We start from the raw sequence: 16,438 nt of genomic DNA, 5'->3' as shown, positions 1-16,438 counted from the left end.
ATTTAACTACAGAAAAAGTACAAGGCTACTTCAGAACACTGACTGGAAGAGACTACATGAAAAAAAACCATTTTGCACAAATTCATCTGTCTCACGGCACAATTCCTTACATTCAATGTGAGAAAATGAACTAATTATTTAACATTTGCATATAAATTACATATTTTGGGGGGTTGAGGCATGGCTCCCTGTGTGATCTCAGGCCAGTTTCTGAACCTCGCTAAATCTCTGGTTCCTTATTTGCAAAGCAGATTAATATTAATTATGCAGGATGGGGTGAGATTAAATTAACTTGAGCTTGTAAAGGGCTTTCTGATCTTCAGATACAATGGAGAAGAAGGACAAGAAAAATCCATTTAAGAAGCAAAGAGGCACGTAAACCCACAGCCACACAACAAACATTTGGTTTATCAACTTCATACAGAAAATTTGTACTAACATTTCTTCGAAGTAGCAGTAAAAATTATATTAGCAGAAAGAATAAAATATGAATGTTAAAAGTAATTAATTCACTTACTTCTTCCTAATTTCTATGTCTGAAACTGGAACACATCTCAGGCCAGCTCCCAATACCATGAGGGATGATGTTAGTAACACTGTTACCCTCAGACCTAAGATGAAAAAACAACAGTATTTTACAAGTTAAATCAGTAATGTTGCAAAAGAAACATTGCTTAAATATATATACATATATATGTGTATTTACATGCAGTCTCACAGAAATAACTCACATTTCTTTCAGATCATAAGCACTTTGGTGCTGACATAAATTCCAGATACACTATGAAATCCTGAGTTATTTTCTACACTTACACTCCAAAATTACAAAGGCTTACTCCTGGCATAGTAATGCACAGGAGTGTATCCAAAATCTTTACAGACATTCTTGGAAGTGAAAAGTGGTAATAGAAGTATCATCAAAATGTACAACATTCCCTTCAGAACTAGAGGCATCGGCAAACACGCTCTACTGTGTTATCTGAAATCTAGGCAGACGCAAAGAAAAATCTGGATTTGATCATTCTTCTCCAACCACTTAATGAGCACAGACACAGCGCTGTTATTGTTTTCTTTCATAACGCAGATATGCATTTCATCCCAAAAAAACAATCATTTATTCAGGGGGGGGAAAAAAAAAAAAAAGTGAGAGCATTTTTTTGCAGTCCTTGCAATTAGGGCAGATTTTTGCTGCTCTCAGCTCAAATTGTCAGAGGTTGTAAATATTGTACATTAGAAAAAAGCCACAATTGACTGATTCCTTGAATGTGTTTTTTCCTTATACAATTTTCAACTGAGAAGCACTTAGATTAGAAACAACCTTATCTTTGTGCTGCAATTCCTTTTGCCAGCAGTTTGTTTGCTGCTGTTAAGGTGTTTCCATTAGTAGCAGAGAACAGTGACAGCTGAGGGGCTTAAGCTCCAGAATCTTGCAAAACATCACAATCATAAATACTCACAATTAAAAAAATCACAGACAGAGTCTGGATCTGTGAAGCTGTAAATTTTGAAATAATTTCACAGCAACAAATAGAAAATAAAAGGCTTCCATATTCTTAGTAGAATACAATAAAAATTATTAATGATGACAAACACATAATACCTCTAACATTTAGGTAAAACTAGTAATTACCCAAAATACAGACGGTAAAAGAATCTGTCCTATGATAAGTCACCTATCAAACAAACGACTTTGATTCTCACTAAAGCTGGCTGTTTTCAGAGGAGTGCTCTCTTTCCTAGTGACTCCTGTGATCAGTACAATTCAAGCAATAGCTGCATTAAATATTTTCTCTCCATGTATTTTAGTAAAATGTGAATTTACTGGGTGAGACATAATTTTGCTCATATTGTGAGAGCTCTCAGTGAACCTCACTCACGGCTATGCAACTCCTGGTGCTGGACACTGCACAAACCAAACCAAAACTAAGTTTCTCTAGTAAACAGTGTAGCCCAAGACAAGCCAAACAAAAATAAGTTAGTAAGGTAAGTTACAGGTTTTCTGAAATGGAAGTGAGACTTCCTTTGGTAAGGCTCAGTCATTAACACAAGGAATGCCAGCTGCAGTGATGTGACTCCGAAGGACACCTCACATCCCATACGCCCTGGAGAACTACCATCAGCCAAAAATATTTCTTTCCTGGTAGGATTTCCCAATGCCTCCCCCAGCTTAGCTGCCTGACTCTGTGCTCAACCAGCAAATGTTGCTGTTAAACTGGTTTTTCAAGTGTGTAAAGAAAGCCCAAAATAAATACCCATTTATGTGGCTGTTCAAAATCTTCATGTTCTTATGTTTGCTGGGCCACCACGAGTCTTCATGGGACATTTAACTCCACATTACCACACTGCCTGTGCTGTGCTGGGGGCAATTATGCATATCTGGATTGCACACATGATGCTTTTGCCTTTTATCCTTGGAAATTAATTTTTCTTACCACTGCTTTTGTGTATAATGAAAATTTGTATGCAGTAAGGATTGGAATTTTATTGATGGAAAATTGAAATACTATTCTTTTCTCTGAAAAACCTGAAGCTTTCCATTAGGAAATGCTATTGAAAATTTTCAGGAAAGCTCTAGTAATGTACACACCACCTTATTTTCCATGTAAACTAGGCTCTTTTTGAATTACATTTCACAAAACACAATGCATTCTGCCTTTCAAATGACACAAGGACAAGGACAGCAAGGAAGGTGCTGCTCATGGGGCCCTGCTTGAAATGCAAGCCAGTGGCAAGCTCAGGACACAGCTGTAAATGACAAACAGAAATTTAAGTTTAAATCACCACAAGACACAAAATGAGGGTTTTTTTCATATAAAAAACTCCTGTTGGGATTTCAATTTTTTAAGAAAATTCCTACACCAAAATATATACAAATCAAGAAAGATTTAAATTAAATCTGCACAAAAATTTCCTTTTAAAAAAACCCAAAATGCAATTTGGTGAAAAATTAATTAGACACTGAAGTTTGCCTCCAGCCCTAAATTCAGGCTTATCTTTAACGTCAACCTCACATGTCAGGCAATTTTAAAGTAAAATTATCTGTTAGTGCTTCACAATCACGTATGTCTGATCTCTCCATTCTTTGAAGTCCTAATATTGAATACTATTTACTGTAAGGTGTATCTTTACAATGTTTTGATTGCCCAGATTATTATTTGTCTTTTTTTTCCTGCTTCCACCTTAACATGTAAACACACCCCTGAAAATTCCTTCATTAATGCTGCATGTTGAAAATGATGACATCATACTGAACAAAAGACTGTCAGACAAGCAGCATATTAGACATTTTCTTTGCTAATTACACAATATAGTTTTACCCTCTACGCACCTCACCCTGTTATTTTGCTTCCCATTTTAATGCTTTTTCATCTTTGTTAGAAAACCAGTATTTTTATTTATTTCAGTATTTTTGAATGCTGCAGTTGTTGTTACATGGAATTTGACATCTTGTATTATTCTAAAAGGTGCACCCCAGAGTGCTTAAGATAGCAACCATGCATCATGGGGACTATAAACCAAAGTAACCAACCAAGCTTGAAACACAGCCTGTGAACCTTGCAGAAAATTATGTCTCTACTTTAAAGGATCTAAGTAATTCACTCAACCAAGAGATTTTGTGTAGATGTAATTAACTTCATTAATTCTACCCCGTAAATGCAAGCAGTAATTGGAGGGAGGGAGGAGGGTACAGCTTCTTAAAATCCATCATTCAGTCTCTATCCCTTTCTGTCAGAGGTTTCTGACACATGGCTGGAAGGGGAAGAAATTCCTTTAAACAAGAGTTCCTGTCAATGGTTAAATTTTGTGTTCTCTACACCTTGTCTCCTTAGCTGGTCCTTCCCATCCTGGTCTTGCAGGAGGTTTCTGGGCCCCACAGGTGACAGTGGCTCTTGAGCAAACCGTGGCCTCGTTTAGAACAGCCAAACCTCATTGACAGCAACAGAAAAATCCAAGCGATTTGAATCAGCAATAAAAAAAGCTGTATTAATTATCATTTACGAGTGTAACAGTCGATATTGTTCAACTGTTTAACCCTCCCGTGGCTCTTAACACCATCTGCTTTATGACTTCAGCAGTCAATGCTGCATTTGCTGTTTCAGATTTCCTTTTAAAACAACTGTCTCCAAACTCTGGCTACTCTTACAGATTTAACAAACTCTCAAGCCACAATCCCCCAGCACCCACAGCCCAACAGAGAGCACAAGCAGAACCCCACCATGCTGGAACGAGGGGGCAGCAGCTGCCAGTGGCACCCAGCTGCTCTCCAGCTCCCTCACAGCAACACCCAGAATGTGGGTGCTGATCCCACACAACCCCTCCAGCATGCCTCACTTTCAAGTTGCTTTTCAAAGTATATGAAAAGAAAATGCATTCCCCCACCCCCCACATGACTGACTTGTAACCCAGTGAGTGAATTATTATGCCCAGTTTAATAAGAAACTTAACAAAAGATGCTGTTGTTCTCATTCCAGCAATTTATACATTAGTTTGTCATTCACGAGGAGAATGTGATTAACTCTTTCCTGTGCTTCCCCCACCTGAGCCCAGCACAGCAGTGCCTTGGTTCCCCACTACTGCTACAGAGCACTGCAAGCAAGCCTCTTCTAGCTCAGAGCATCACACACAGCGGACACTGTTTGACTGCAGGCTCCCCCCTCCAAAGAAGCATCCATCCTAGCGGAAATCCCAGCTGGATGAGCAGAACAGACAAGTTTCCACCCTTCTCCTTATTTTATAGAAGTTTGGCCAGAGGAAAGGCTGCTGGACTCAGCCCCTCTCCTGGCACAGCAGCAGTGATTTCCCTCATAGAGCTCACACACCCTGCTCTTAGATGCTGTAACATTTGAGGGGTTCCCCTGCAGATACTAAAATCAGTTCTCACAAATACCAAGTGCAGCAAGGCTCTGAGTAGAAACAAGTGACATCAGCCTCCTGCACTTTTTTATAGTTTTTAAAAACCAGGCTGAAAGTGTGAATGGTCCCTTCTGACACCGAACTGAGAGCATTTGCTTAACTTCCCTACTGTTTTGACTAGAACATATCTAGCTAAGAGAAAACTGTCTTGATCCACACACACCAGGAAATTAAAAACTCACCAATTGCAACAGCTGTTTCAACAATTCACCATTAAATTGTGCTTTTCCTTCCAATTAAAAGCAAATTCAAAGAAGTTCTTGTTTTGCCCTTCTGGACAAAACAAACTACAGTTCCTGCATGTTTCCTTCTATAATATTAACTTATTAAAAAAACCTTTCACATTTAGGTTGAGTAACTAAAGTATTGAGCTCCTAGTCTTCCACAATTTTTCTTTGGACATGGAATTGTTTTTATATCTTATTAAAATGCCCTCCTTATTGCTCAAGCATTATTTTTAAATGGGTTTCTTTCCTGGATACCAATTCTCTGTTTCATATGATGAGGCTTTTCTCCCTTCTTAATATAAGCTTATACATTTAGCTATAATTTTAAAAAGGCTTAATTAAACAGCTCCCTTTATCAGGGAATCCTGAAAGCACTGCACACAAACGCCATCCTCCAGAAATCTTTGTATTTTTAATGTAATTCTAGCAAAATTATACTAATAGCTGCAACATTTACTCTCATAGCATCAATTATCTTTGCCAAGATTAAAATACAAAAAAAAATCTGCTTTCTACTAAACACAGTGAATAAAACTTGCATTGTGCCTGCTCTTTGCCAAATTGATGACAGTCATTAAGGAGGATAAGTGGCAATCCTCTTTCAGAAGAGGCATCCCTCCGTCAAGCAATACAATTTTCAAAAGTAAAGATCCTTTTCATTGATGCAAATATACTTCATAGCTGAGATGTGGTCCCAGTCTTTCTGCTAACACATGGAATAAACTTGAAAAGTCAGTATATTGGGTTCCTTGGATTCCACAAAGGCACTTGATTGCAGAGTGGCATAAATTTTGTTTGGAAACTCAGTGGAAAATAAATACATTCTCAAAAACAGCATCAATAAAAATTAGGAACCAAATACAAACACTATGCAAGAGAGATCAACTGCCAGGTCATATGTAACTCATCCAAAATGACACAGTCACAGATAAGTCTGAGGTGGAAGGGATTGAGTTTAACTCTTAAGTGAATGGCCATACAGTGACTGAGCCCACCACTATGGTGTTACCAGCACCATTAACACCATGCTCTACTCCTAATTTGATGGCCAAGATACCACTGGCGCTATTAATTGCTGCTTCTATCATTGGGTGCTATTAAGCACACCCTGGACCTCCCTTTCTCCCTGGGTCCTTGATGTTGATGCTGATGCTTCTGTTATTACCCCATTTCAAACCTCTGATTTTAAAATAATCTGAAGCCAAGTGCTTCCATTCATTCCCATGGCTTTACGTGGCACTGCCGAGACAGCATCCCACAATCAACTGGAAAGATTTAGGACCTGAGTATTTTTCTGACTGAAAATGAAACTAACTCAATTTAAACATTCTGCAAGACAGGTGACAGCATCCTTCAGGCATCAAAATGTAAGAACCAATCTCTATCATACAGAACCTGTCTAAAATAAATTAAACCCAGAGCTACATTTCAACCCTCAGTCTTGTCTAGGGCACAAGATCTTTTCCAGTACTAATCCACAACACAGTCCAGATCCACCTTTCAGTGGAGGGCTGCAGGGCAGATTCCACCTGACACTGCTCCAATTTCTGTCTGACATAAACAGTTGGCAGATTGAGATGCCCAGATGAAATACGTACTAGAAACTTCTTGAAATGTAGACGTAGGAGGTAACGATCTTCAGAGGGGCAATTTCTCTTTATAGTATCTTACAGCTTTTGCAACAGAATCTGTCAGCAATTGCTGCCCAGTTAACAGCAAGGCTATCAGCAGGAGTTTGATATTTCTATATAAATTGATTTACTTGCAAAATTTAAATTTGAGGAAGCAAACAAAACAAGTTGAAGTAAAATAGCGCCTGTAATTTGGACAAACTTTCTCATTGGTGTCAGAAATTCAGTAGAGCCAACTGGGGGGGGAACCCACAGGGAATTAATTCCCTGCCAAATCAGAAGACAGACGGGTGCAAACAACAGATCTGACCCAAAGACAAAGTTATCTCTGCTGCTGGCATTTGTTGGACAGACATAGCAGGGCTGTGTGCAAACTGAAAGCGTGAGGGCCAAGATGCTTTCTTTCTTCCAGTACCTCTCAGATGAAGAACATGCACTCTGCATAAACATCGCCACGTGCATCCCTGTAAGGAGAGTATCCCTCCCAAATTCTGGGTTTAGTTAAGAATTTTGTAAAAAACCACAATATAGCTCAGAGACCCAAAGCACAAAATTTAGCTAGTCTAGAGTTTCACAAAGAAGGCGCTCATCTTGAGGGAAATGACTGAACACATACAATCACTAAAACAGATATGGAAGCTGACAGAACATAATTGTGAGAAACAAAACTAAACAGAATGCAACTGAGAGTTATTATGACAATCACACAACCACTTTGCAACTCCTGAGCTGCTGCCTTTTTTTTTTTTTTTAATGTGCACCCCAACTGTAAAGAAACCAAGACATTTAAGTACACACTCTAATTGCATGGCTCAGTTTTGGTTTGTACTGTAAATATTGATCTTGTTTTTAAGTTATTTTTGTTCTTCTCCACACATACCCCTCCCCAACATTCATTATACCATATTAAAGTCCTTGTTTTTCTGTTTACTCTAGATACAAGAACTTGACTGCACCTGTTAGAAAGAAGCTAAAACAACCACATCAAGATGCTGCAGGGTGCTTTTATCTCATTTGCATGGATGAAGCCAAGCCCATGTGAACAGTGGACCTATACTGCTTTCAACATTACCCCAGCATATTAGGCAAGCACATAATCAATCTCTAAAAATATGTCAAGGAAAGTATCACTTAATTCTCCTGCTCTCTACTCCTCTACACTTAGTTATTACAAACTTAATGACCCAAATTCTTTACAGAGTTGGCTCCACTACCACAGATTTAACCATGGTTGGTGACCCACTACACCTGTAAATACAAAGCAAGTATTTCAGAGTTTGTCCAGCGATTTAAAAGTCTGGTAATGTAAATAAAATAGTCCTGTTTTTAAGAACTGAACAGGCATAATCTAAGCTTTCGAATATACAAAAAGGCAGCTTACAAGTAATGAAGCTTTCTTTCACATGGCAGTGAAGGATTTTGAAGCATCCTAACAGTTTAACATCAACAATGGGGAAAAATGGCAAAATATGTAAATTAGAAATCTGCATTGCAAGTTTATACAAGTGTTGTAATTTCTATTCAGCAGTCCAGAGACTGACATTTTACCTGAACAGATAAACAAAGTGCTGAGCTGAATGGTATTTGCCTGAAGATCAAAAACGATGATTTTAGGATCAGTTTTAGATCCTTTACTAGAATATCTCCTATTCTTTAATAATACATTTCTTGGTTTCAAAGGAGACCAATTATTTTAGCCAAATACTGTTATTATACATTTTACTGCAGAAAGCATCCACTTTATCTGCAACTAATTCAAGTGCAATGAACCTCTCTTAATGCTTGCATAGCATCTCTGAGAGAGGAGAGTACTGCCCTGGGGCAGCAGGACCTGCAGCTCTCAACATGCCTTATGAAACTGGGCAGGCCACTTCCCTTCTGCTTCCCCTTTCTCTCTTTTTTCCCTGCTTTCTGCCTTGTTTATGCAGGCTATGAACACAGGGAAACAGGAGCCAGTCTCACCATTAGGATTAGAAAGTCTGTTATATCTGGTTTTCTCTTCACCTGAGGTGAGTGCAGATACAACAAAAACCAGCTATTTAAGTACTTCCTAAATCTGTGATGTTAACAAACACTTAAAAACACTTATGAATTGTTCTTTCTTCTCTCACCACAGGTAGCTGCTTTCTCCTCTCAACACTACCAGTATCCAACAAAACATGAAAATTCAGGTGAATCATTGAATCCATTTTGCCATTTGATAAAATTAAATCTACACAATGGCACCTGCTAATGTGTACATAAAGAGAGATGCAGATCCACTGACAAATATGGCCAGTAATGCAGCTGGGGGCTAAGCCTCCTCACTAATTCTGAAGCTAAAGAAAGGATGCCACCAACAAGTTGACAGAAAAGTACACAAGAAGCCTTTGCTCAACAGGGTATTAGGAAGCAACCGTGCAGCAAGGATTGGCAGCTACATTAAATACTGCCTGGTGCCTCTGCTAAGCAGGACCCTAAGTGCAAGGTTCCTCCTTTTTATTATCCCTGCTGAGAGTGGGGGAAATAAAGAGCTGCAAGAGCTTCACTGATGTAATATCCATGCGGGTCTTGTGACTTATACAAAAGGTCACTGGAGTGAGTTTCAAATTTTCCCTGTGTGAACAGTTTCAGTGTTACTTCAACATTAAAATGCATCCGGCACTATTTAAGCTACATAGTTCATTCTAAAAGACATCTTTTGCACCACCATAATGAGTCCTAAACCCATCATATTTTTTAAGGGTCCTGATCAATTCTTAAGGTTCATGTGAATAATTAAAATTATAACACCACCACCTTTCTCAAGTATTTAAAAGGGATGGGTCTCATCAACAAATAAAGAAGTAAAACAAAAAGGTTTTTAACTGTGGTTATACTTGATGTCCTATATTCCAGAAAAACACCAGCATTCTTTGCAAAAAGCAGAACACCTCTCACTTTCAAAACACATCACTCCCTCTGGCTGAGTCACAGCTCTCCAGCTCCACAACAGGAAAATTTAAAAAGCCCTCTCTACTAAAAATCTGCATGAGAAAGCTTAATTTACAGCTTTTGAGGAAGTTGGAGCATTGATCACAAGCTCCTGCAGCACAATTACAGCTACAGCACAGCTACAACAGCACATGCACGTGAGAAGCATTAAAAAACTGAAGTTATGGCAGGAAGTGATGGAACAGCTCTGATTGTCACCACTAGGAGAAAGGCAGGGCAAGCCACAATTTCCCTGGCACTGGGAATATATTATTTATAATACATAATAATATAATTCTAACTGAAAAATTCTTTAATGATTTTTTTATCAAGTCTTTGGTCAGCTCAGTTAAGGCTATGCCATGATGCCAGTGGAAGAATTCAAATACTCTGCAAGAAAACTTCTAAAATAATGAAACAACTGCCAAACATCATAATCCTTCAATTTACTTCTGCTATTCTCAGCACTGAATATGGTTTTGGGGGTTTGGGTGTTTTTAAACAAATATTTTATACAAACCAAATCTTTTCATTTGACAGTGTCAGACTACAAATTTTCACAACAGGGAAGATTATTTCAGGACCTGTGTTATGCACTGTTTCACCAGTCTGAAAAGGCAAGCAAATATGCCTGATTTACATGGCTCCTTTCCCACAAGCAAGGCATTTCTTACCACAGGAAAAAAGCACAGGTGAAAAATCAGCAATGCAGAAAATATCCAAACTTTATTAACAAGTAATGAACCTCATTTTTGTTTGCTTCAGACTTGTTTTTCAGTGCTAAAACCTAGCACAAAACTAACTCCTAAAGACAATGTCTGCTGAAAATAATGAATAAAAATTATTTTGTTTATGCAGTTGTGTAATGCTTTTGCTAGAATTCAGGAATCAGTAAAGTGGGGTTAGTTCAGCATTACCAAGTGAAAATGGTCTTTGTTCATACTTAGTTCCTTCTGATAGGAAAAATAAATATGTTAATTCTTTGAAGAAAAGCCTCAGTTTTCTTTAAAGGAAATAGATTCAGCTTGTGCAGAACAGCTGATCTACTCTTTTTCTCTTTATTAGAATTCTAAAGTAATAGCTTGGAATTACAAATACAGTATAAACATACAACTAGCAAAATTAATACAATACAACTTGCCTAAGTACTTTACTACTTTTCATAACAAAAATCTATGAGAAAGCCCAGGGGAATTTGATAATAGAGAAATTATTGTTGCCGTTCACATTATAAAAGTTTGTACCAACTACCTTTATGCAGCATGGCTGCCACACTATTAAAAACTCCCAGAAGAAAGGAGACTGGCAAAATTTCAATGTTTTTAAAATGCAGCAAGGCATTGCAGACCAAAACAGTAGTTTAGCACTTTTTGTCTCATTCCACAGGGCTTTCCAAGAGGGGAGAGACACCAGCCAGAGGGGCCACATCCTCTTCTGCGTGCCACCGGTGCCTCCATCACGAGGGGCAACATCCGTCAGCACCAAAGCCACACGAGAAGGAACAGCCGCCCTCCTGTGCGTCAGCAGCGCCCCGAGAATCCTGCAGGGAGCAGGCGGCTGTGGCCCACCACACCTCAGGGCAGGGCTGAAGGTAGGGCCAGTTCACCCTCTGGCTGACAACAGACAGTGCCAGGCAGAGTTCAGAGCTTTGGCTGTGAAGAGGCAAAATCTCGGGATCTTATCGGAGATAAGAAAAGGCAAAAAAGGTCAGTTGTGTCCCAAGAGATTCCCAGCTCCTGGTTTTCAAAGCACCTCTCAAGACAGTTCACAAAGCCACGCTGCTGACCTACACTGTGTGCAGGCATCTGCCCCGTCCCCATTTGCTGCTGGCTACCTCAGTCCCATTTCTTATTGCCCCTCGCAGTATCCATTTCCCTGTGCCTCCTACTCAACTCCTTTCTCCACCTTTCCCATTCCCAGCACATCTTGCTCTCCGGCTCCAGATCTTATTTCTGCATCTGTGCCTCCCATACTTCACCCACCACCTTGCTCCACACTCTCCCTTTCTCTCCCTCTCCTCATCTATCCACAGGCTTTTCCCACTCCTTTGAGCTTCTTGTATCCAACCTCTCCTACTCCCCAACAACCAAGAGGAGTGAAGACCAGAGGAAAATAAGGAGGACAAGATGAGCATACCACAAGACAGGTGAGGGAGGAAGTAGAGAAGAAGCAGTCAGATTAGAAAGATCTTGGGTAAAGAGAGCATTATGAGTAGTAAAAACATGTGAGCATACAACAATGGAGGTATCAGTGCACAGCTGCCCTGGAATTACACCCTCTGTAGTCAACTTCCGTTGACAAAATATCTTCCTATCTGGACCTGTGTCCTGACTCAGGTCAGGGATGCTTCAGTGCTTTAACTCTGCTTGTATTAGCAGTTGCATAAGAAAAGCACGGGATCATATTTTACACTGGTAAATTATTCCCCTATTCATCAATTTCCCAACATCAAGGTATATCAAGTTATATAAAGAATCACAGAATTGTTAGAGTCGGAAGGGGCCTCTGGAGATCCTCTAGCCTCAGCCAAGGCTGAGGGTCATCTGGAGCAGGTTACACAGGAATGCACACAGATGGATTTTGAGTGTCTCCAGAGAGGAGACATGACTCCATGACCTCCCTGGGCAGCATGTTCCAGTGCTCTGCCACCCACAACATAAAGTTCTTCCTTCACTGTGATTGTAGGTACAGTGCACCAAAGCCTAAAAGCATTATCCCCAGAAAACATGGCCATTACTACTGTCACATGAGCTATATGCAAATACAATTATTTTACTTCCCACCATGGAAAAGTTGTATCAAATCAAGCAGGCAGCTTCCTGATATGTTTCACTATGTGGTGTTTAAACAGCTGTCCCAGTGCCCCTACACAGCCGCAAAGACCTGTGTGAACAGTGCAAAGGGCACAGCAGCTGCATAGGAGAGCAGCATAAGGAGAAGGTATGGAAACACAGCAGCAATCAGAGCTGGGGTGGAATCCCACCCAACAGAAAGAGCCAGGTTCGGCAGAGGACATCTATCTGCAGCCATTATTGATGCTTTTCAACTCAACCTGGCCCCGCAGGAGGTATGGGAAGCGCTACTAAGAATCAAGTTAGCATCGCTATTGAGGAACTGCAGGAGCCTCAAGTTAATACAGTTCACCAGCGGTAATTAAAGCACTCTGCGTTGCTAATCACCGTGTATCAAGAGGACTTTTGCACCACGCCTGACTCCAAGGAGGGTGGGCCAATCAATTCTCTAATGAGTCCTCACTTCTGGAAGCACTTGCACAAACACTCTGTGCACATTCATGTAGGCACAGGATGTAAAATTAAACAACAAAAACCAAGTTTGGTTCAGTCTTCCTTTTTCTTTACTTCTGATGATATAGAGCAAAAGTATGTCTATACAAATATGCACACCAGCACTCATCCAAATAAACTTTGTAAAACCAAGTTGATCAAATACCTGCTCTAGTGGGATTTACCTATATTCAGCTCTCTAATTGCTTCTTTCATCTATCCACATGAAAAGCAACACTTCATCTCATTTCTTCCAAGATTTGTTAGCTTAGGAAAATTAATCCCTTTTCACAGGATTTGATAGGTGTGGATCAGTATCACTTACAAGATAATGAAATACACATCATTAATAGCATGCAGTAGATGTCTACAGGATGAGAGACACAGACTGCAGTAAAGCAGGTATTTTCCTACAAACTCCTTTTGTATTTGGTTCAAGTGCATCAACCACTTGCATTTTCACCAAATACTTGCACTTTCACTTCTCATGAGTCAAGGCATTCTCCCTGCTGCTCCTTTCTTAGCTGAAGCCCTAAGTTCACATTTAACTTTCAGTCAGAAAGAGCTTCTTGGTGCTCTTGTTGGAGTTAAAACCTTTGCCATTTGTAAGAGACATAAAGGTCATAATAGCCTGAAAAACTTCTAAGATCACCAAGTTTGCCCACTATGGCAAACTGTATAAAGAAGTAACTGCTCATCTACGACCCCCAAGCTCCCCATCCTGCCCCTCCCCCTTGAATATGACTCCATGAATTCCTGGAAATTTGGAAAGTTATGCAACCTGATGGGAACTTGAGGTAAGATAAAGGTGGTACTATTTTCTGATTATCTCAGACTAGGAAGAGCACTGGTAATAAACACTAAGAATCCACACTGAAAGCCAACACAACAACTGGGCTCAAAATCAGTCCTGACTGGGTCCAGCAGGTGGAGGCCATTGCCCATCCATTTAAGATGGGAAGCCCACCAACTCAAAAGAAGAGAAAGAGTGAGCATGGCACTAATTAGCACTGGAAGAGAGGGAATCATTTAACCAAAAGAATAAAAAACCTGTGTAGCTAAATGAGCACTGGTTCCTTTGTTTGCTAAAATGTATAAATGGTGAAAGTCTGGAGTGACCTCAGGACCCTCACTACTGAGAAGACAAAAAGAAGAGGACCAACGAGATGTTGTCTGGATTTGTGGGTGGTGATACCTTTCTCCTTAATCTGTCACTCCCTTTCTCCCTTTCTTTTTCTTATTTCTATCTCTCTCTCTACCTCACATTTACTGTTAAATAAAATCCATACTACAGACTTGGACATATGGTCTCGTTTGCACCTTAATTTGAGCAGAGGGATCTCTCTAATACTCATAATTACTGGATCCTAACACCATAAATACTAAGTAGAACCAGTTGTTTATTATGAGGCTACTCTCTAATCTCTGCATCACGCTTTCCTTTCTTACTTGCTCCCTTGCCATTCTACTCAGTTTTAAATCAGTAAGTTTTCCCACGGGTTATTTCTTTTAGGCTGTACTAAAATGCCTAAGTCAGAATGCCTAAAAACTTCTTCTACTGTTGAAGTGTGTAAATCCTTTTGGCTTCACTGAGTTAAAGTCTTACAGCCTTACACCAAGTCTTATCCCAGATGTTTTTAGGTAAGACTCACACTTGAACTTGGCACATGAATTATCAAATTGGTCATTTTGAAATATTGGGCACTCATCTTGCAGTCATGAATCTGAGATAAGAAAAGTCTGTTTCTGAGATCATGACAAAAAGGAAATGAAAATGCATTTCCTTGCCAAAGGTGAAAATTCTCAGACTTTCAATGTTCACAAGTTACCTCTTTTGTCCTTCTGTTAAGCATCTGTGACATGACAGAACTATGAATACTTCCATCAAAAACTTGCATTTTCTTGTGAGTGCCACCATGGAAAGTACCTCACATAATCCATCTATATCAACAATGGAACCTTTCAGCAACTACACTTGCAGCAATTCTTCTAAGTTATTAGTAACATGTTCCAATTTACACTTCTATTGTCCAAAGGCCTGAATGACAGAGAAAGACTCTGAAATGCCAAGCACAACGGAAACACTTAAGAAAATCTTCCTGGCCTGTTGGATTCACTTGGCCATTCATGTTTTCACCGACTTCTAGAACAACAACCTGCTTCCTCTCTGTAACCACTTCCACATTTCTCAAAATAAACCCAAAGGCATTTCACAAACACCTCCTAGACTAAAATCTCAGGAGAAAACAAGTTCACTTGGAGTCACCTCTCTTCCGTCCTAGTGACTCTGTATGTGAGGTGGAGGTATCCAAAGGTCCCCTGAAACCAAAACCAGTGTATGCAGGTAGCACCAAGTGACAATCCAGGAACTTCAAACGTGAAAGCTGCCATGCACAATTCTGTTTATACATCATGTGTAGTTTATTTTATATGGGGAACAGTTAAGACATTTTTATATTAGTAAGGTCAAATTTAGTACTTTTACTCAATATTCATGACAATTTTGTCAGACTGCATTAAAGGATTTAATCTCAGGATTCCCAGGTGGAAGAGAAACATCTCAGAGAAGGAAACCAAGATGCATTATTTAGGAGACAGCAATAAAATAAAGAGTTTGGTATTCAGGAAAGGAATAACTACTCTTACAAATAAAAATTTTCATGGTGTCAATGGACAAGCCAATCTTGATTAAAACCAGAATCTGATTATTGAAGTTTTCTCTCTACTTCATAACGCAATCACTAGAATAACATTGCTGTGTAAATTTAATTTCAGCAAAATAAAGTTACTAAGATTGTCTATGCAACCCACATAAGCATATAATTTTATAAAAAAACACCAAGAAATAGATTACATTCCACTTTTACAAGTAATATGTCTCATCTTCAAATTCAATATAAAACTGTTCACTGTATTCCAAAAATTAATGAAAAATATCACCATTCTACTCAATTTGTTTAATGTAAACTATCATAAAATATTTCATTCTTCATTGCCTCTTCTTGCTTATATGGGAACATAATGAAGACTGACATATACTGCTTCTAGGTCTCATCTTGTAACTAGGAGCTTAAGAAAACCCCCTTGGTGAACCAGATCCAGGGAATATGTAAGCTTTTGATTTCAAGTTAGATATGTAAACATCCTAACAGTCCTGTGTGCTCGTATTTACAGTTCTTAGGAAATGAAACACTCAAGGCACAAAATGTACATAAACACTCGAGCATCATGTGACGAATTGTAGCTAATTTTAATCAAGTAAACAACAAGGGTCCATCCAATAGCATACTGAAGTAATTTCCCATTTAATTTCAGCCTTATTAAATCTCTAAAGATAATTGCAATTTAAACAAGGACTCTCTAATCCTATTGCTAAAGAAAGTGCACCAAATAAGACGTGTGGCTCCATGGCACCCTCTATCTTTTCACC

General features: G+C 39.2%; 1 protein-coding gene across 1 annotated transcript in view; it reads right to left on the bottom strand.

Annotated features, from left to right (window-relative positions):
• SLC49A4 (solute carrier family 49 member 4) overlaps positions 1-16,438 on the bottom strand; it is a 70,113-nt gene that overhangs the window by 49,644 nt on the left and 4,031 nt on the right. Inside the window, exon 2 of the mRNA XM_066323081.1 lies at positions 518-611. Coding sequence (XP_066179178.1) covers positions 518-611 — 94 coding nt within the window. The remainder of the gene's footprint in view (positions 1-517; positions 612-16,438) is intronic.

This window comes from Sylvia atricapilla, chromosome 7 (genome assembly GCF_009819655.1).
Source record: "Sylvia atricapilla isolate bSylAtr1 chromosome 7, bSylAtr1.pri, whole genome shotgun sequence".
NCBI lineage: Eukaryota > Metazoa > Chordata > Aves > Passeriformes > Sylviidae > Sylvia > Sylvia atricapilla.
Note: the sequence above shows the minus strand (reverse complement) of the source record. Positions and strands in the feature narration are given on the sequence as shown.